The sequence below is a fragment of the Sapajus apella genome, unplaced genomic scaffold (genome assembly GCF_009761245.1).
Source record: "Sapajus apella isolate SASKATOON/1434 unplaced genomic scaffold, GSC_monkey_1.0 scaffold48, whole genome shotgun sequence".
In the NCBI taxonomy this organism is placed as follows: domain Eukaryota; kingdom Metazoa; phylum Chordata; class Mammalia; order Primates; family Cebidae; genus Sapajus; species Sapajus apella.
This window is the reverse complement of record NW_022436988.1, coordinates 14,269,293-14,289,787: the sequence shown is the minus strand read 5'-3', so window position 1 is coordinate 14,289,787 and position 20,495 is coordinate 14,269,293. Positions and strand designations below refer to the sequence as shown.

The following is a 20,495-nucleotide window of genomic DNA, read 5'->3' as shown; positions in this document are numbered from 1 at the left end:
AAACAGATGATCTGCACAAGGTACCTATTGTTTTATACAGGTTTTCTTTGGCAAGGGACTACCTCCTAACTGCCAATATCCAAAGTGCCCCCATTCTGTAAATATAAGAAGTTGCAGGGTTTGCTGTGATTACAATTAAGAATCTAATAATCTTTTACAGTAGTCACAGACTTTTACCAAAGTTTGTGAAACGGAACCTAGTGAGTGTCTGGATGCTCTAAACCCTGACAGAATAGAATAGTCACATTTGTCCCCACAGTGTCTGACCTAGAGTGCCCTGGTTCCTGGAAGACTCAACTTCAAGTAAATAACCACTGCCTTTTGAGGGTACAGAAAAAATCCCTTTAAGGCCAGCTGGGGCCATGAGAACCCAAAGGCAAAACAACTGGTTAATAGTTAGGAAGCATGCCAACAGATGTTTTGAAGTTTATAATTAGTGTGCGTGTGTGTGTGTGTGTGTGTGTGTGTGTGTGTGTGTGTATGTGTATATATATATATAATTATTATATTTTTTGTGATGGTGTCTCGCTCTGTTGCCCAGGCTGGAGTGCAGTGGCACAATCTTGGCTCACTGCAATCTCTGCCTCCCAGGTTCAAGCGATTCTCCTGTCTCAGCCTCCCGAGTAGCTGGGACTACTGGCGCGTACCACCAAGCCCGACTAATTTTTTGTATTTTTAGTAGAGACGGGGTTTCACCACGTCAGCCAGAATGGTCTCGATCTCCTGATCTCATGATCCTGCCTTGGCCTTCCAAAGTGCTGGGATTACAGGCATGAGCCACCGCACCCAGCCTATAATTAGTATTTTTAAGAACAACTGCTCTCTGCCACTACAATAGAAACTTCACTTGCCGGCCATGTCTCTGATGACCTGCCTATTGAAAGCCAGAAATGTAAAAGCAACGATCCACAGAGCCAATGTGGGAAATCACAAACACCTCCTGGCCCTGCACAGAGGGCCCCCGCGGCAGCTTTGTTTCCTAAGCCAAATGTGCTCACTAGATGGTTCCATAGATCTGTGGGAGAAAGAAGCAAGACCTGCATTCCATCCTTTTACAATTGGAATCTCAACTGACACAAAACAGTGATCAGGAGATATTTCCATAACTAAGCCTCATGGGCATTGCTTCAGTGCCCAAATGGCGACTCCTCTCTGGCTGTAGGAGTTGAAGCTTCACGTCTTGGCCCAAACACTACTTCCAGCTAGGCGTGGTGGCTCATGCCTGTAATCCCAGCAGGCTGAGATTACAGGAGGCCTGCTGTGATTACAGGAGGCCAAGGCAGGTGGATCATTTGAGGTCAGGAGTTCGAGACCAGCATGACCAACATGGTGAAATCTACTAAAAATACAAAATATTAGTTGGTTGTGGTGGTGCACGCCTATAGTCCCAGTTACTCTGGAGGCTGAGGCAGGGCAATCGCTTGAACCCAGGAGGTGGAGGTTGCAGTGAGCTGAGATCATACCACTGCACTCCAGCCTGGGTGACAGAGCAAGACTCCATCTCAAAAACAAAACAAAACAAATCACTACTTCTATCTCGAAATGATTTCAGGTTGACTGTCAGGGATGCTTTCTGACGGAAGCTCCCAAGGGCGGTCTGTATGTTCGTTCAGATGGGATCTTGGAGAATCAGAAGTTAAGGAAGCCCTGGCAGCCACCCAGGAGAGAATCTTTTTAGTTGCAGGTGCTGGAAGAAGCCACGCCCAGCACCCAGCCAGCCCCAAAGGTCCTAACTGTGAGAACAGCCTGAGCATGTTGCTGGGAAACTCAGCTAAAGGTGCTCAGGTAATCTCCCGCCCTGCACCTCCCACCCTTCACAGAGCACACAATTGTTTTTCTTTTCTTTTCTTTTTGAGATAGGGTCTCACTCACCCAAGCTGGAGTGCAGTGGCACGATTATAGCCTCGGCCTCCCAGGCTCAGGTGATCCTACCATTTCAGCCTCCTGAGTAGCTGGGACTACAAACACACGCCACCATGCCAGCTAACTTGCTTTTTTTCTTTTCTTGGTGGAGATGGGGTTTTGCCATGTTGTCCAGGCTGGTATCCAACTCCTGCCTGGGCTCAAGCAATCCTCCAGCCTTGGCCTCCCAAAGTGCTGGGATTACAGGCATGAGCCACTGCGCCCAGCCAGTTGTCTTTCTTTCTTTCCTTTTTTTTTTTTTTTTTTTTGACAGAATTTCGCTCATGTTGCCCAAGGTGGAGTGCAGTGGCATGATCTTGGCTCACTGCAACCTCCACCTCCTAGATTCAATCAATTCTTCTACCTCAGCCTCCCAAGTAGCTGGGACCATAGTGCTATAGGCACGTGCCACCACACCTGGCTAATTTTTGTATTTTTAGTAGAGATGGGGGTTTCCATATTGGCCAGGCTGTTCTCGAACTCCTGACCTCATGATCTGCCTGCCTCGGCCTCTCAAAGTGCTAGGATTACAGGTGTGAACCAGGGTGCCCAGCCCCCCGGCCAGTTGTTTCTTAATGAGTGTCTGCGGCTGCTGGAGAGGCGTAGGTCTGCCCAGCCAGAGCTGCAGGTAAGTGAGGGTCAAGCTCCCCCACAGAGTGCAGCAACTCAGCTCAGAGTCCTGAACACACAGCCCAGCCCTCTGAAACCATCCCCTCCAGCACCAGGAAGGCAGCATTCTGCAAAAGCATCCACAGGAGCCTCAGGAAAATAAGTGTTACACAAGGCACATGTTTCTACCTACCAGGCAGCAAAGACAGTGCTACAGAAGCAAAGGAAGTGATCCCAGGCCTCTGGCTGGAGGGAGGCCACCAAGAGTCCCTGGATTAGTATTCAGTGACTCTACTGCTGTCAGGGTTTAGCTTGGCACCTAAAGCCTAGTCTGCAGGATTTGAAGCACACAGTACAACAAACATCTTATGGTTTTCTGAATACTAGAGCAGAGGATTAGTTGTTACAGACTAGAAAACAGGGAAAGGGACTCCGCCTCTCGTATGAGGCTAGCGTTTCCTTCTCATCACACAGACTGAACCACCCGGTTACGGGTTCCTAATGCTCACAGGAGGGAATTCATTCTCATCATCAAGACACACTGGTCCCGTCGCAAACTCATGTTCAGGAATAACTTCTCCTCGCAGCGCCCCGCCGTCCTCGGAGTAACCTGGAAACCAAGAAAGGGACATGAAACAAGCCCTGGGATCTGTTTTTATGCCATGACCTGGCGGGGCAGGGGACTCATATAAAGGGGCAGAGGAAGCAGGGAGGCTGTCTTTCCCCTGGAGGGACTGTGCCTAGGACAAGTCACAATCCTCACACCTGCCATCTTTAAACTTGACTGGCTTTTCCACTTCGGATGCCCAAAACATCCCACCTCTTTGAATTTCTTTTTTTGGTGGGGAGGGTCTCATTATGTTGCCCAGGCTGGTCTCGAACTCCTGAGCTTAAAGGATCCTCCTGCCTCAGCTTCCCAAGTGGCTGGGACTACAGGCTCTTTGGAATTTTTAGTTTAGTTTTTATTTTTATTTTCTGAGACAGAGTCTCACTCTGTCATCCAGGCTGGAGTGCAGTGGTGTGATCTCAGCTCACTGTGAACTCAGCTCACTGTAATCTCCGCCTCCCTGGTTCAAGCTATTCTCCTGCCTTAGCCTCCTGAGTACTGGGATTACAGGTGTGTTCCAACATGCCTAGCTACTTTTTTCTTTCCTTTTTTTTTTTTTTTAGTAGAGACGGGGTTTCACCATGTTGGCCAGCCTGGTCTCAAACTCCTGATTTCAAGTGATCAGCCTGCCTCAGTCTCCCTAAGTGCTGGGATTACAGGCATGAGCCACTGTACCCAGCTTCATTGGAATTTTTGAAGAGGCAAAGGGTTAACACTACTTGTTAGGAAAGATGACCTTGTGCGATGCCTTGCCAGGTTAAGGGTCCCAAGTCTGAAACTATTACCATGGCCTCACCTGTGAGGAAATGAAAAAGTCAAGGAGAGCGCTCCACCCCCAGGTCACAGTGAAGGGAGAAGGAGAGCGGGGTCACTGTTGGAGACGCTCCCCTGTTGGCCCCGTCTCCACCCACCTGGCACCGTAGAGGCTGAAGATGCACTTGGTCTGGCTACAGTTGCCGCGTAAGACTGAGGTAAGGAAGGTCTGAGGTCATTTTCTTTATTCTCTTCTGTTGTTCCTGAGCCAAACAAGCTGCTTGTGACAAGAGGGGGTGAAAGAAAAAAGAAATTATCATATATCTAGGATACTTTCCAAGCTTGGGCCCAGCTCTGTGGGTTGGTTGGTTGTTTATTTATTTATTTATTTATTTGAGACTGAGTTTCGCTCTTGTTTCTCAGGCTGGAGTGTAATAGCACAATCTTGGCTCACTGCAACTTCTACCTCCCGGGTTCAAGTGATTTTCCTGCCTCAGCCTCCCGAGTAGCTGGCATTACAGGTATGCACCACCATGCCTGGCTAATTTTATATTTTTAGTAGAGACAAGGTTTCTCCATGCTGGTGAGGCTGGTCTCGAACTCCTGACCTCAGGTGATCTGTCTGCCTCAGCCTCCCAAAGTGCTGGGATTACAGGCATGAGCCACCATGCCTGGCTCTGTCACGTAGGCTGGAGTGTAGTAGCATGATCTCGGCTCAGTGCAACCTCCACCTCTCAGGTTCAAGTGATTCTCCTGCCTCAGCCTCCTGAGAAGCTGGGACTACAGGCCCCCACCACTGCACCTGGCTAATTTTTTGTATTTTTAGTAGAGATAGGGTTTCACCATGTTGGCCAGGCTGGTCTTGAACTCCCGACCTCAGGTGATCTGCCCACCAACTTTGTGGGTTTAAATTGTGGACCTACCCACATGCTGCTGGGCCAGGATGACCTGAAGTGACCTGAAACCACCAGGGGCAGTCACAAACCTTCAAAATGGCCCCCTTCTCTTATATTGATTAAACAAAGATTGGTCCTCTGCTCTTCCCAGTGCACTCAGGTGAGGACATGTGAGCAAGGAGATTGACCACGGGTGAGGGGCAGTGGCAGCTTGTGCCCTGGCCACAGCAAGAGAGCTCAGTCTGTGCTTGTTCACAGAAGGCATGAGCACTTTTCATTTTTTTCTTCTTTTCTTTTCTTTTTTGAAACAGGGTCTCACTCTATTGCCCGGGCTGCGTGTGATAGCGTGATCCTGGCTCACGGCAGCCTCGACCTTCCCAGGCTCAGGTGATCCTCCCACCTCTGCCTCCCGAATAGCTGGGACTACAAGGCATGTGCAGCCACACCCGGCTAATTTAGACATATATATTTTTTGTAAGGATGGGGTTTCACCATGTTGCTCAAGCTGGCCTCCAACTCCTGGGCTCAAGCCATCCTCCCTCCTTGGCCTCCCAAAGTATTGGGATTACAGGTATGAGTCAAGGTGCCTGGTAGAGCACTTTTCAATTCAATGCAGGGAACAATTTTTTTTTTTTTTTTTTTTGAGAAAGGGTCTCACTCTGTTGCCCAGGCTGGAGTGCAGTGGTGTGATCATGGCTCACTACAGCTTCCACCTCTCCAGGCTCAGGTGATCCTCCAACCTTAGCCTCCCGAGTAGCTAGGACTACATATGTGTGCCACCACACCCGGCTAATTTTTCTATTTGTTTTTGGTAGAGATGGCATTTCACCATGTTGCCCAGGCTGGTTTTGAACTCCTGGACTCAAGCCATCTGCCCGCCTTAGCTTCCTAAACTGCTGGGATTACTGGTGTGAGCCACCACGCCTGGTGGCAGCAAATATTTCTGAACACCCACTATGAGCTCGGGGCTACATGAGGAAGACAGGCCGAGGGGGAGGCCGTCTCGTGTGTTATTAATCGTGGCACTTTTCCAGATGATTACCACAGGCCAAGGGCGCCTGACACAGAGCCCAGGGCAGAGCAGGTGCCCGCTAGAGGTTTGCCACTGAGACTGCCAGTGAGGAACACATCAGAGCAAGGGCACTGAAGCTTGTTGTTGTTCTTGGCAAAGAGACAACCCTACACACCCAACTCTCAAAAGGCTGTCTTTTGAAAAGCAGTATCTTCACCTGTGGGTTTTGATTAAGACACACTCTCCTCCGTCCTGAGGATCCAAATTGTAGATATAAAGGTGTCCGTCAGATGATGCAACTAGCAGCCGTGGCAACTTCTGGATCCTAGGGGCCAAGGAAAACATAAACTGTGATGACAACGAACGTGGGTGACGGATTCGCTTCCAATGACGAAGTCCCCCTCACCCTAGCTATCACTAGATTCTGCCTTTGACAAACCCTTAGCCCGCTGATCGGGTCTGGGCTTCTGGCTATTCCTTTGCATTCTGGCCTCGGGATCTACTTTCAGGATTATTTCTTGTCTTTGAATGTCATAGTGTGGATGAGGCAAACGAGTGTAGATGCTGCGACCCTGTGAACAGCTGTAGCTAGCAAACACATTAGCTCCCGACATGGGGCGCAGTCTCCCTCTGATGTGTCTCAGCCCCCAACCGAGACAGAGGCGGGGGAAATGGATGATTGGCTCACTGTCTTTGCTGGTTAGTTTTGTGAAATTTTAAAAATGTTCAACTTTTGAGTAAACTCCTTTAAACTTCTTAAAACATCTGTCAGCCCATTAGGTGTCTGAACCTAGAAAACAGACCTGGAGGCTTATTACATAATTCCATAAAAATAAGAATTGTTTTTTAGGACAGTGTTGTTATAACCAGGTTAAAATTCCCATGCCAACTTCTAGCTGCCCCCTGAGAATCCATATTGAAGTCAGATAGGAAAAGCAGGGGTTTGATTCCATTGCCCCTTCCTTTGGGGCAAGTGGTTTTTTTCTTTTTTGAGACAGTCTCACTGTGTCACCCAGGCTGGAGTGTAGTGGCACGATCTCAGCTCACTGCAATCTCCACCTTCTAGGTTCAAGCCATTCTCCTGCCTCAGCCTCCCGAGTAGCTAGGACTGCAGGGGCACACCATCACACCTGGCTAATTTTTGTATTTTAGTAGAGATGGGATTTCACCATGTTGGCCAGGCTGGCCTCAGACTCCTGACCTCAGGTGATCCGCCTGCCTCGGCCTTCCAGAGCGCTGGGATTACAGGCGTGAGCCACCATGCCCGGTCTGGGGCAAGTTTTTTTTTGTTTTTATTTTTTTTCTTTTCACATTTGGGGATTTTTGTGCTTAGGAAAAATAAACTGATGAAAGCGTGGTCTTGTTTAGAGTGGGTGGCGTTGTACGTACGTTGAGAGCGTGCAGATGTTCCTCTGCCCGGAGAAGTTCAAGCGTGCGGTGGCGAAAGCCCTGTCCTGATGCATCATATCTGACACCTGGGTGGGGAGGTAGTTGGTAGCAGCCATGAACATCTTTCCCATGTAGCCACTCCAGGTCGAAGGCTCTTCTGGTCGACTAGGGGAGCAATGCACAGGCAATGATGGGACTGCGCTGTAGGCCCCGCTCACACCCAGTAAACTCCACACCCAAGCGCCATTAGCCGCACTCTTACCACTGCAGGGAGAGACTGTGCCTTAGCATAATGTTCTGCCCACTGAGAACAATCCAGGACCTATTATTCTGGCAATAACTAAAGAGCATCAGGGGCCTGTTTGTTCTTCAGAAGAGCCACTGTCAAGCTGTTAAAAGGTTCCCAATGCTACCACTTTCCCCTATTAAAGAAGGCGGATCTGACGATTAGTCTGATGCTGAGATTTCCAAAAGAGAACTAGGGTAGAGAGTGAGATGGACTTGATATCCCGGTGCCATTAAATAAGCTTGGGACGGAGCTGGGCTCATGGAAGAACAGACAGATCTCAATGTGAAGGCCTCCTGAGCCAGACTGAGTGGGCAGCAAACCTCCGGGCAAGACATTTTGGGTGGTGTTTGATGGTAGATAGCCCTGGAGTCACCCAGGTCCCAGCCTGCGTAATGATCATGCACAGGGACATGGGAGGTCGCCGGCAGTCATGGAACTTCACCCCAAGGCCTCTGCCAGACAGAGGGGGTGACTGTTCCATTGGTGAGAGACACTCCCCCAGCTCTGCCCCACACAGAGGGTGACGCACTGAGGACCAGGGCTGCCATGTGAGTTCCCAGGAGCGGGCGCCTGCTGAGAGGCTGCTTGTCTGCAGGATTGGTCCTGGTGGGAAGCTGACCCTGCAGCTCAGGGCTTCGGAGTCATTCTTTTTTTTTTTTTTTTTTTTTGAGACAGGGTCTCGCTCTGTCGCCCAGGCTGGAGTGCAATGGCACGGTCTTGGCTCACTTCAACCTCCACCTCCCAGATTCAAGTGATTCTCCTGCCTCAGCCTCCAGAGTAGCTGAGACTACAGGCACGTGCCACCACACCCAGCTAATTTTTGTATTTTCAGTAGAGACGGGGTTTCACCACATTGGCCAGAATGGTCTTGAACGCCTGACCTCGTGATCTGCCCACCTCAGCCTCCCAAAGTTCTGGGATTACAGGCATGAGCCACTGCACCCGGCCTGGGAGTTACTCTTTACTATGCTGCCAATGGGCTAGGGGGTCTTTTGACAAGCCTCTCTGGGCCTTGATGTTCTCATCTGAAAGTGACTCTGCTAGGGGCACTGCTATGATTCTGTGATCCAGAGCATCCCGAGACATCCCTGTACTGACTGTCCCACAGCCTGTGTTACGGTCTGGGGTTTACAAAGAGGTATATAATCCAGACCCTGCATTCCACGTTGAGAAAGCATGGGATGTATACAAAGAGAAACAATGTGAGTGGTGAATGTGTGGTGCTGCATAGACGGTCCAAGCAGGAGCTAGTCCAGGACCACAGAGGAGGGGAGAGATGGAGGAGGTCCTTAACATTTCCGTTTCCAGGTTTCCTCATTTGGGAGACAGGAATCCTCATCACAACCTTCCTGACAGGGTTGCTGGGAGAACTAAGGAGGCTGAGCCTACAGTCTGGCACGCGGCACGTGTTGTTTTATGGGATGTTGTCTCTGGCTTGAGGGAGTGAAGAGGTTCTGGGGGTGGTGGCTGCTGGGCCCTGCAGCGGGTCTGACTCAGGGGGACAGGGAGTAGCTGGGACTTCACTCCCAAGGCTAAAGGGGAATAAAGGTGTCTGAGGAGGAGGTGTCATGTTCAAAGAAGAATTTTGAGAAGATTAATCAGCAAGATGATGTAGGATGGATTGGTATTGGTTAAAAGAGACTGGAAAGAGTCAGACTAAATCTCAGAGTAATGGCTGGACCTGTACGAGGTACTGAAGACATGGCTAAGGGCCCCGGCCAGCGAAGCAGGGCTGAGTAGGCACATGTGAGTCGTGCTGCTGGGTACATATGAACACCCCATGGACAGGCTGATGGGAGGCTCATGTGAGCTGTAACCACTGGCGACATATGAACACCCCATGGGCAGGCTGATGGGAGGCTCATGCGAGCCATAACCACTGGGGACATATGAACACCCCGTGGGCAGGCTGATGGGAGGTTCATGCGAGCTGTAACCACTGGGGACATATGAACACCCCGTGGACAGGCTGATGGGAGGCACACGTGAGCCATAACCACTGGGGACATATGAACACCCTGTGGACAGGCTGATGGGAGGCACACGTGAGCCGTAACCACTGGGGACATATGAACACCCCGTGGACAGGCTGATGGGAGGCACATGTGAGCCGTAACCACTGGGGACATATGAACACCCCGTGGACAGGCTGATGGGAGGCTCATGTGAGCTGTAACCACTGGGGATATATGAACGCCCCACAGACAGGTTGAAGGGAGAACCCAGAACAACTTGGAGGTTCTGCTCCTGGTCCCCTGTGCTCACAGACAGAAACAGGAGAGCCTGAAGAGGGAAATGAATCTCTGATAATAAACCCTGGTGGAGACGAGGCTGCAGCAGCAATTGGGATCACTCACTCATGGAACCTTGGGGTTGAACGGCATCTTAACAACTCAGCCGCCCTCCGGTGCTCAAACCCATGACAAAAGATGATGAATTAAGGCTCCCAAAAAGATCGGGACTTAAGAAGCTGTCTGAAACGGGAAAGAAAAGCCTAAAAAGTAGATATAATATCTAGGGAAAAAGTAAAAAGAACCGCAGGGCGAACAATGAGCTTTGGCTTACACCTGTGCAGAAGAGGGGTTGGAAAGTTCTGGAAAGATGGAGGAGCAAGAAGGGAGCAGCCCCCAGTGTTTTATACACCATGGTGGGGACAAGGATCCTAGAGATGAGGAGACATCAGTCCCATGGCTGTGATATGTGCTATGGCTCAGGTGACCTCAGGCAGCGTGGGCTTGCTCTAATCACACATGCCTTTAAAAATAGAGCTTTCTGGCTGGGTGTGGTGGCTCGTGCCTGTAATCCCAGCACTTTGGGAGGCCAAGGTAGGCAGATTATGAGGTCAGGAGATGGGGACCATCCTGGCCAACATGGTGAAACCCCATCTCTACTAAAAATACAAAAATTAGTGGGGCATGATGGCATGTGCCTGTAGTCCCAGCAACTTGGGAGGCTGAGTCACGAGAATCACTTGAACCAGGGAGTTGGAGGTTGTAGTGAGCCGGGATCGCGCTACTGCATTCCAGCTTGGCGACAGAGAGAGACTGCATCTCAAAATACAAAAAACGCAGAGCTTTCTCCAACTGTATGTGTGTATATCAGTGTGATACGGTGCCCAGCTTCTGTCATGTATGTGTTAGCATGTATCAGTGTGATATGGTGCCCAGCTGCTGTAATGGAGGTGTTGGTGTGTGTATCAGCATGATACGGTGTCCAGCCTCTGTCATGTATGTGTTAGCATACAGCAGTGTGATAGGTGCCTGGCCTGTGTTACATATATGGTAGCATGTATCAGCATGATAAGGTGCCCAGCCTTATCATATGCCATATGCCATATCATATCATATCATATGCCATATCAATATGATCAGTGTGTATCAGCATGATAAAGGTTCCCAGCCTCTGTTACATATGTGTTAGTATATATCAGTGTGATACAGTGCCTGGCCTCTGTCATGTATGGCTGTGTATCAGTGTGATAAGGTGCTCGGCCTCTGTTACGTATGTTAGCATGTATCAGCGTGATAAGGTCCCCAGTGTCTGTTACATATGTGTTAGCAGGTATCAGCGTGATATGGTGCCCAGCCTCTGTTACGTTATGTGTTAGTATGTGTCAGTGTGATATGGTGCCCGGCCTCTACACCTCCATCTTCTGAAACTCCATCCAAGGGTACCAGCAACCAAGCCTCCAAATACAGTAAGATTTCCATCCTCATCCTGCCTTTCCCCTGCAGGTTGGGGCAACATTTTCAAAGTGCTCTTTCTCTAGAATCCTTGTCCCCCACCCCTATGGTGTATGAAACACTGGGGGCTGCTCCCTTCTTGCTCCTCCACCTTTCCAGAACTTTCCAACCCCCATTCTGCACAGGTGTAACCCAAAGCTCACTGTTTGCCCGGAAGTTCTTTTTACTCCTTCCCTAGAGATTTTATCCACTTTTTAGGCTTTTCTTTCACTTTTCAGACAGCTTCTCATGCCCTGAGAAATTGCAGGTGTTTCCCAAGCACTCAGCGGTAGTGCTGGCAGTGACCATAAATAAATATATTGCTATATTTACAGCTACATTGGCTAACACTTCTTAGTGCTTACTACATGCAAGGCATGATGTTCAACACTTTAGATCTGCAGACTCGTTCAATCCTCGCAACCAGCCTCAGACATATATATTATTGTTACGTTTGTTTTGCAGATGAGGAAACTGAAGAACACAGATCTAAATTATCTTCAAAGGATTTCATGGCTCCTGAGGGGCAGAGCCGGGACATGAACTTACCAGGATGGCTCCCAGTGTTTTGCTTGTGTGCCATATGCCATAAGAGTTTTACTAACACACACTCCATCACTTAGGTGAAGTCCCAAGTAAAGGCAACATTGGGGTGTTGAGAAAGAAGAGAGATCATTCATGCCGGCGGAAGAGCCAGGGCTGACTCCTTTTGTTTAACGACCGTTTGTGGCGCCCCAATGCAGTACTTGCCTGTTGGTGACCTGTTCCAGCTTGAAGATGTGCACTGTCTCGGTGTTACTGGAGGCGCAGAGGAATTGTGAGTCCATGCTGAACACGAGAGAGCTGATTGTCACATACCTAGAAGCACAGCAACACATGGGTCAGTGAGCAAGATAGATGAGAGTTACAGCCTTACAGTTCTGAGATCAGCTTTATAAGAAAATTTGATGTATCCTGAAGAGCCTAGGTAGCCCCAAATCCCTTAAACATTGTGGTTCTCATGTTTAGAAATTAATGTCAGAAAGATTCCCAAAGGGTCATAGTCTTTTTTTTTTCCTTGAGACAGAGTCTCTGTTGCCCAGACTGGAGTGCAATGGCGCAATCTCCACTTGCTGCAACCTCCGATTCCAAGGTTCAAGCGATTCTCCTGCCTCAACCTCCCAAGTAGCTGGGATTACAGGTGCCCACCACTACGCCCAGCTCATTTTTGTATTTTTAGTAGAGACGGGGTTTCACCATGTTGACCAGTCTGGTCTTCAACTCCTGACATCAAGTGATCCGCCTGCCTCAGCCTCCCAAAGTGCTGGGATTACAGGCATGAGCCACTGTGCCCAGACCTTAGTCTTATTTATGTGAGAAGAAACAAGGCACAGCCCTGCCTCTTCAGCAGAAGAGAGGAACTGTGCCTTCCTGGCATCTTGGAATCTTCCGGTTGCTCTGTGCACCGATCTGGCTGCAAACCTACATCTGATAAGATCCTGAACAGTCATACTTTACATCGTCCTTTATTTTCATGGAAGGAAACCAGAAATTATTTTTGGATTGTGATTCCCTGGCTCTCTCATTTCTCCTGTGCCGGCCGCCCATGCACACATTAGAAAGGGACTCTCATGGCTGAACTGTGTTAAAACAGCATCCTGGCTTTCAGTTTTGCTGAGCCCCAAGTAAGGCCTGGAAGTCAATTACCTGGGAGAGTAGTTACACTCCTCCAGGTAACTGAAGAGCACAGAGCCACTCTCTGTCCTCTCCCTAAGACAGCTGCCAGCGGCCCCTGTGGGACTTCTGTGGGGACTTTAAAATGGGTTTGACATTGAACACGGACCTTTTCATCCCTCTCCGGAACTCATAGACCTTTTGCCCATCAGGGACGGAGAACACCCGGATGACCGTGCCCTGGAAAAGAAAGCAGGTGGAAATTTCATAACCATTAATGGCTTCACACAGAGAGGTCGCTTTACAGAGGAGTTTGTTGTGTTGGTTTTGAATATCCATCTCTAAGGAGGAAGCACACAGTATTGGGCACAGAGGCATTTTTATTTATGTACCTATCAGCAACTCTTGGAAAATGTTTTAAGCACCCTCTGTCTCCCTTTTCCCTTCTACCTGTGCCCAAGGCTCTGTGTGTGTGTGTGTGTGTGTGTGTGTGCCTGTTCACCCAATTGCTCTGGTTTCTTAGAATTTCAATTTGAGCCCAGGCTCGGTGGCTCATGCCTGTAATCCTAGCACTTTGGGAGGCCAAGGCAGGTGGATTGCCTGAGGTCAGGAGTTCAAGACCGGCCTAGACAACACAGTGAAACCCCGTCTCTACTAAAATACAAAAAATTAGCCAGACATGGCAGTGTCCGCCTGTCATCCCAGCTACTCAGGAGATTGAGGCAGGAGAATCACTTAAACCCGGGAGGTGGAGGTTGCAGTGAGCTGAGATTGTGCCATTGCACTCCAGCCTGGGCAACAAAGCTAGGCTCCATCTCAAAAAAAAAAAAAAAAAAAAAAAAAAAAAGAATTTCAGTTTGATCACTTTCTGTGATTATTCCAGGCAGAAAACATCATTCTCTCTAAATAGCAAAGCAAAGCATTTGGTTTGCACTGTACTGTGTTTATAAGGTATAGCATCTGTCTGTCTCTGCGGCTGATATGTATACACATTTCTTAATAAGACCACGAGTTTTCATGCAAAGTGTCTTGTATCTGGCATAGTACAGGCTCTGGTCTATTGAATTAACAAATGCATGAATGTACCACACATGCAGAGGCCAGAAATTCTCCCTCTGAAACAAATTCTGAGTGGGCCCAGAGACCAGTCAGTCTTCATGTCACCAGGCTCGTTCCACCACATCCCTGGGCATGGCAGGAGCCATCCAGTGAACCCCAGGCAGAGGCGTGGGTGGGAGTGGACTCACTTTTTCAGATGCACTTGCTAGTTTGGAACCCGAGGCATTGAAGGTGATGGCAGCCAGCGTCCCCTCGTGGGCAGCAATAGTGCAGACTGTTTTCTGTTGGTGAAAAGGAAAAGTGGATATTGATGCTGCAGAAGAGGAAAGATAGATTTCATCTCTCTCCCCTCCCTCTTTTCTCCTTTCTCTGTCCCTTCCAGCTCCCTCTGTCTTTTCCTCTGTCCACTGGGCCACTTGCATGTAAGCTGTGCGTCATTTTCTGGTGAATCAAGATTTAGCTTCAAAGGCCACTCCATTTACATCCCTTTTCCTGCCCTTGGGAAGGTGGCCACGAACTGAGCACCCGGTGCAGCGCGATGCCGTTGCAGGCATGCCCTGCACGCATTTTTAGGGAACTTCCCTCAGCAATCCTGTCCTGCTCAGGGAAGCCTCAGAGACCAGAGGGCAGGGAATACGAAACACCTGCACACAGCCTCAGGCTGTGGCATGGGACAGGGTGACACATTCAGTCAGCAACTGGCCCCCTGCTGGCAAGTGGTTTTCATTATGCTGCAGATGTCTGACTTGGCCTAGCCCGCTGGCTTATGGTGATATTGACTGACGGCAACCCCAAGGGCAAATAGCATCACCTTCCCTTGAACAACTCCCCAGTATTGCTTACCCCCACTGCCTCCAGCCCTCCGCAGCCCAGCATCCTTATCTACTTCCTTCCATGACCACACAGCCAAGGCAGGCGGGTTGGCTCAGCTGGGTCACTGTCAACTTACCAGGGAGTTTCCATCATAAAGCACAATCTCGCCTGAAGTCAGGCTTCCGGGATAGGCCAAGTAAGAATTGGAATGGTTGATAGAGAGAGCACATAGACCTGGTAAAGAAGAAACAGGACATGAGAAGCCAGGGGCCACGGGAGACACTGCATGGCTGGAGAGGGCATCTGAAACAGTACAGCTACAGTGCCACCTGCTGGCGAGGGGATGAATGGCTCTGTAGACAATTGCTTTTCGCTAATTATTCTTCTAATCAAAGGGTTCCAATAAAGCAAATTCACAGGCGGAGACCTCTTAACACTGGGTGTGTCCTTGCTACAGTGAAACAATCAGACTTGCCAGGTGCAGTGGCTCATGCCTGTAATTCCAGCACTTTGAGGTGGGCGGATCACTAGAGATCAGGAGTTCCACACCAGCCTGGCCAACATGGCAAAACCCCGTCTCTACTACAAATACAAAAATTAGCTGGGCGTGGTGGTGCATGCCTATAGTGCCAGCTACTTGGGAGGCTGAGGCAGGAGAATAGCTTGAACCCAGGAGGCGGAGGTTGTAGCGAGTTGAGATTGTACCACTGCACTCCAGGCTGGGCTACAGAGTGAGATTCCGTCCCAAAAATAATAAAAAAAAATACATATATATATATATATATATAATGCTTATCATTACATTTTACCCCAGCGACTACTTCTCTTCCAATTCCATTACCCTCTAGGGCTACAAGACAATTTACTCAAAACTGAAATAAATCTTCCTATTGTGAAAGGTTAGTATATGTTGGTCTTTCTTCAGATGATTATATACTGTTGTCCAGTAATTTCAAGTTGGAGAAGAAGAGCTGACAACGACCTATTTAGAAATTGAGCAATTTGAGGCTGGACGTAGTGGCTCATGCCTATAATCCCAGCACTTTGGGAGGCCGAGGCGGGTGGATCACCTGAGGTCAGGAGTTCAAGACCAGCCTGGCCAACATAGTGAAACCCCATCTCTACTAAAAATAGGAAAAATTAGCTGGGCGTGGTGGCAGGCGCCTGTAGTCCCAACTGCTCAGGAGGCTGAGGCAGGAGAATTGCTTAAACCCAGAGGCAGAGGTTGCAGTGAGCCAAGATAGTGCCACTGCACTCCAGCCTGGGTGACAGAATGAGACTCTGTCTCAGAAAAAAAAAAAAAGAAAAGAAAAAAAAAACCCAGCAGTTTCTGAACCAAATGTTCTGGCTTGATAAGGGAAATGGGCACCTCTGGAGGCAGGAATTTATTTGAGGTCTCCATCTTCAGTCAAGATGGTGCACCTAAACATTCTGGCAAACTAAATAAAGAGGACATTTTGGATTTAAGATGCTTCAACAATATTCTGGAAGAGTAAACAGCCCATCAAACCATTGAACCAACATAAGCTGTTTTTATTTGTAAGGGGATTCAAGGAGGGAGGACATCTCAACAGCATTTAAGTAAAGGATTTTCAAAACAGTGGCTTAGATGAACAGAGGTGCACATGATAGGAGGGAATTCAAGCAATTCCACAGAAACCAGTGTTACCAGAAACTTTGAGATCACATAACAGAGACATCTTTCTAAATAAGAAAAGGTGACTGACGTCTGTTACAAGTTAGTATGTTAAGTGGGTTCTCATAAAAGTATCAGAAAAACTTGAGGTCAGATTGAAACATACCTTAACTAATCTGCTAAGGAAGGAGAGCAAAGGAAAAAAAAAATCAAACATTTAGAGTTGGAACTTAGGTCTCATTTCCTGCTCTGGCTTTGCTGAGTCCACAGCAGGCTGTCCTCTTATCACTTGCCATGCATAGCTACAGGAGGAAGTGGCCGAGCCCCAGAACCTTTAACTGCACGTTCTGGCAGCTCTGCCACCCCTTTGGCTATACAAGGTCATTCCTGGCCCCAGACTTAGAAGAAGCCACTTGTACATTCCCAGTTTTGCTCTGGAAACCCCAAATCCTCATCCTTTCTGGGTTCTTTGCCATCCAAATGTAATTCCAAGAACAGCTAGGCAGGCAGAAGGCATTCTAGTCTTGTGAAAGTGGGGAGGGGAAGGCAGTCAGGAGATCTGGTTGGCTTGCGTGCTGGGTTCCCATAGAGGCAGCTGGCAGAAAAGATGTGAAGACTGTGGAAATCTTAGATGGTCTAGAGTTCCAAACTAAAGAGTTAAGGCCTTAGCAATGTGACTACTGAAGGTTTCTCAGTACATATGTTTTGTTTTGTTTTGCTTTTGAGATGGAGTCTTGCTCTGTTGCCCAGGCTGGAGGTACAGTGTTGCAATCTTGGTTCACTGCAACCTCTACCTCTTGAGTTCAAGCAATTCTCCTGTCTCAGCCTCCCCAGTAGCTTGGATTACAGTTGCACGCCACCACACCCAGCTAATTTTTGTATTTTTAGTAGAGACGAGGTTTCAACATGTTGGCCAGGCTGGTCTCGAACTCCTGACCATGGGTGATCCATCTGTCTTGGTCTCCGAAAGTGCTGGGATTACAGGGGTGAGCCACCGCGCCTGGCCTAGCACATATGTTTTTTAAAGAGCTGTGTTAAAAACATGATGAGATACCACCGTACTACCACTAGGATGACTATGATAAAAAAGACAGATAAATGTTGGCGAGGATATAGAGAAACAGACCCATGCACCGCTGGTGGGAATGTAAAATGGGGCAGTGCTTTTAGCAGTTCTTCAAAAGCTAAACATAAAGTTCTCATATGACCTAGAAATTCCACTCCTACGTATATACCCGAGAGAAATTATAACATATGTCCACATAAAAACTTGTATATGAGTGTTCATAGCGGCATTATTCATAAGTCAAAAAGTGGAAATAACCCAAATGTTTATCAACTGATAAACGGATAAAGAAAACGAGGCATATTCTTATAATAGAATATTATCCAGCAAGAGAAATAAAGTACTGATATATGCTACAACATAGACGAACCTTGGAAACACTAGGCTAAGTGAAAGAAGTCAGTTACAAAGGAACCTATATTGTATGCTTCTACTGGAGTAAAATGTCCAGAATAGAGAAATCCATAATCTAATAGAGAAAGTAGATTAGGGTTTGCCTATGGCTGGGGGCATAGGGAGTGATAGCTAAGAGATGCAAGGTTTCTTTTGGGGGCAATGAAAACGCTCTAAAATTAATTATGGTGACGGGTTACACAATTCCCTGAATAGATCAAAAGCTATTGAATCATGCATTTTAAACAGGTGAATTGCATAGCATATGAATTATGTCTCAATAAAGACTTTCAAATTTTATTTTAAGGCAGTATTTCAGGAATATTTATCTGGTTAGAGACAGGCTGAGGACATTGGTTCAAGACTGGGGTCTGCCAGGTACTGTGTAATTCTGGCCGAGTTATTTGTGGCTTTTCAGGCCTGTTTCCTGTCTGGGAAATGAAGGCTACTGTAACCTAGAGGTCTTCCCAGATTTAACATTCCACAATGCCAAGGCTTCGTTTCTTACTTCTTCCCTCTAAAAATACTGGGCATGTCTTCAGGGCAGAGAGAGCGAAGAGGTCTTGGAGCAGAAGCCTTGGATACATAATTCCCATTGTGCTGCAGAGTTTTATGTTAAAATAGAAATATTCCCAGAAGGGAAGAAAGGTTTAAACTTTTTAAGCTAACATTGAACTTCCTGTAATACTTATAGAACTGGATGACGCTAGATGCTAACCAGAAAGGGACCAAGGAGAAGAGCAAGGGCAGGCACACTCTGACACACACCCCTTATTTGACAGTTTACCTCTAGGCTTATACTTCTACCAATCCATCTGAATTTAGACAAGGAATCCTGCCTTCCTAGCCTTATAATCTTAATGAAGGTCCCCGGAAAAGCTTACTGGGACCTTCCCTATGGTCCAAGTGTCAGAAAAATCCAACCAGCTACATGAATGTATCTTCCTATCTTGGGAACCACCCAAGGCAACCAAGAAGCGTTTTCCTCAGCTTAGCTTTTGCCATTCTGCCAGTCTTCTCTCTCTGCTACAGGTGTCACACAAAGCCTTTTTTAAGGAAGGAAATGGGCTTTAAAAAGTATTATTGTATAATACAAAAGTGATGGTGTAGAACATTTGCAAAGCCTAGTAAATGGAAGGAGAGAAAAAAATCACCCACAATTCTAAGACCCAGAGGCTTTTCACTGTTCTGAACATCTGAGCAAATTTTCTTCCAGTCTTTTTTCTACATAGGAATAAGGCTCTGATTGGGGCTTTCGGACTTGTTATAGACGTGACACATATTTTCGTAAGTCACTGGCAGCTGCAATTTCACTGTAATTGTTTGGCTGTAATTCTTCTATAGCTGGAAAAGAAGTGCCTGCTCTCAACTCAAGAACCAATGGCATCATCAGTGGAATTAGAAGGAAGTCCCGTGATTCCAAATGATTCTTATCTTGGTATTTACAGTATCACATGTCAAATTTTAGGTAAGTTAACAGTGATTTATAAAATACAGTTCCCTCTGAGTTAATGTCTCAGACTACGCGTCCCACTTTTCAAAAATAGAAAGGAAAGAAATCTTCTTTGTGCAGCAAATGCCGTATGCTCTTACAAAAGGGAGCCATCTATACTACTTGTATTACTATTTTCAGCAAGAGGTCTTTCTGGGGAAGAAACCACGAGTTGTTCAATGATCTGCATTGCTGTGTGGTATAGAAAGCTCCCTCAATATTCCGTAAAAGGTGGTCAGCTCTGTGACCACCCCCTCCACTGCGAGGTCTGCAGTTGGCAGGACTTTCATGGAGATTTCCACCCTTGACTGCTCAGAGCAGACTGCTGTGCTGGCAGGAAATTAACTTGGAGCCCCTGTCTGGCCAAGCTCTTTAAAGGAAACAGCCTGCAATCTCTGACACAACAGGAATGGGCATGACACAAACACAGACAGAAAGGAGGAAATTTACAGCTGCGTTAGATGCCGAATGTGAGACAACAGGGGAACTCTGGATAGCTAATTTATTTGTAGTTTATGAAGTCAAAATGCATTCAAGATTCACATGCCGAACACCGTTAGTCAAGTGATTCTGTCTTCCTTCTCTACCTAGCAAGGATTTACGAAATTGACAGCCCGAGTTTCCATCTTATTTCTTTGTTCAGAAAATAAACTAGAGGATAGAACAGATAAGGTGACTCCTGGCCTCTGGGGAGTATATGTTCATGATTTTTGACAGTGCAGAGTCCTCTGAGGGTTCCCAGGTGAGGAGCTGGTCATGTCACTGAATTGCTGCTCTTACCTGTGCAAGGCTGCCTTACGGGACGGAGCGGGCTGGTCAGTGAGCCTAACTGACTGTGGGCATGGACAGGGTGGACCCAACTTTGCTCACCCAGGCCACGACCTCAGGTAATGCTCTCCATGGCAACTCTGGAGGCTAAAAATGATCATCTCCATTTTACTGCAGTAGAAAGGGAGCTCAGGAGAAGTTGAAGTGATAATTACAAACGTGAGCATTTGAAACATCTTGGGCTACATCTCCAAAGAACATCAGAGGTCTAAAAAGACACAATTTGGTCAACCTGCTCCTGGTCTTTCAGAAGAAATGCTCGATTTAACCCTGGATCCTTTCATAAGGAGACATCCTTTTATCTGAGACAGAAAAAAATACCTGCCATCGTTTCTAATTTTTCTTGAGATAAAAGTGATTCTCTTTACAAACAGTA

At 47.6% G+C, this 20,495-nt stretch overlaps 1 protein-coding gene across 3 annotated transcripts in view; it reads right to left on the bottom strand.

Annotated features, from left to right (window-relative positions):
• Window positions 1-20,495, bottom strand: part of WIPI1 (WD repeat domain, phosphoinositide interacting 1) — a 39,492-nt gene that overhangs the window by 2,418 nt on the left and 16,579 nt on the right. For 2 of the 3 annotated variants that reach the window (XM_032241916.1, XM_032241914.1), the window contains 8 exons: window positions 14,841-14,938; window positions 14,080-14,172; window positions 13,002-13,072; window positions 11,930-12,037; window positions 7,169-7,333; window positions 5,997-6,104; window positions 4,030-4,148; window positions 3,021-3,121 (listed from right to left, as the gene is read on the bottom strand). In XM_032241916.1, coding sequence (XP_032097807.1) covers window positions 3,021-3,121; window positions 4,030-4,148; window positions 5,997-6,104; window positions 7,169-7,333; window positions 11,930-12,037; window positions 13,002-13,072; window positions 14,080-14,172; window positions 14,841-14,938 — 863 coding nt within the window. The remainder of the gene's footprint in view (window positions 1-3,020; window positions 3,122-4,029; window positions 4,149-5,996; window positions 6,105-7,168; window positions 7,334-11,929; window positions 12,038-13,001; window positions 13,073-14,079; window positions 14,173-14,840; window positions 14,939-20,495) is intronic. The other variant, XM_032241915.1, reaches the window with a different exon arrangement.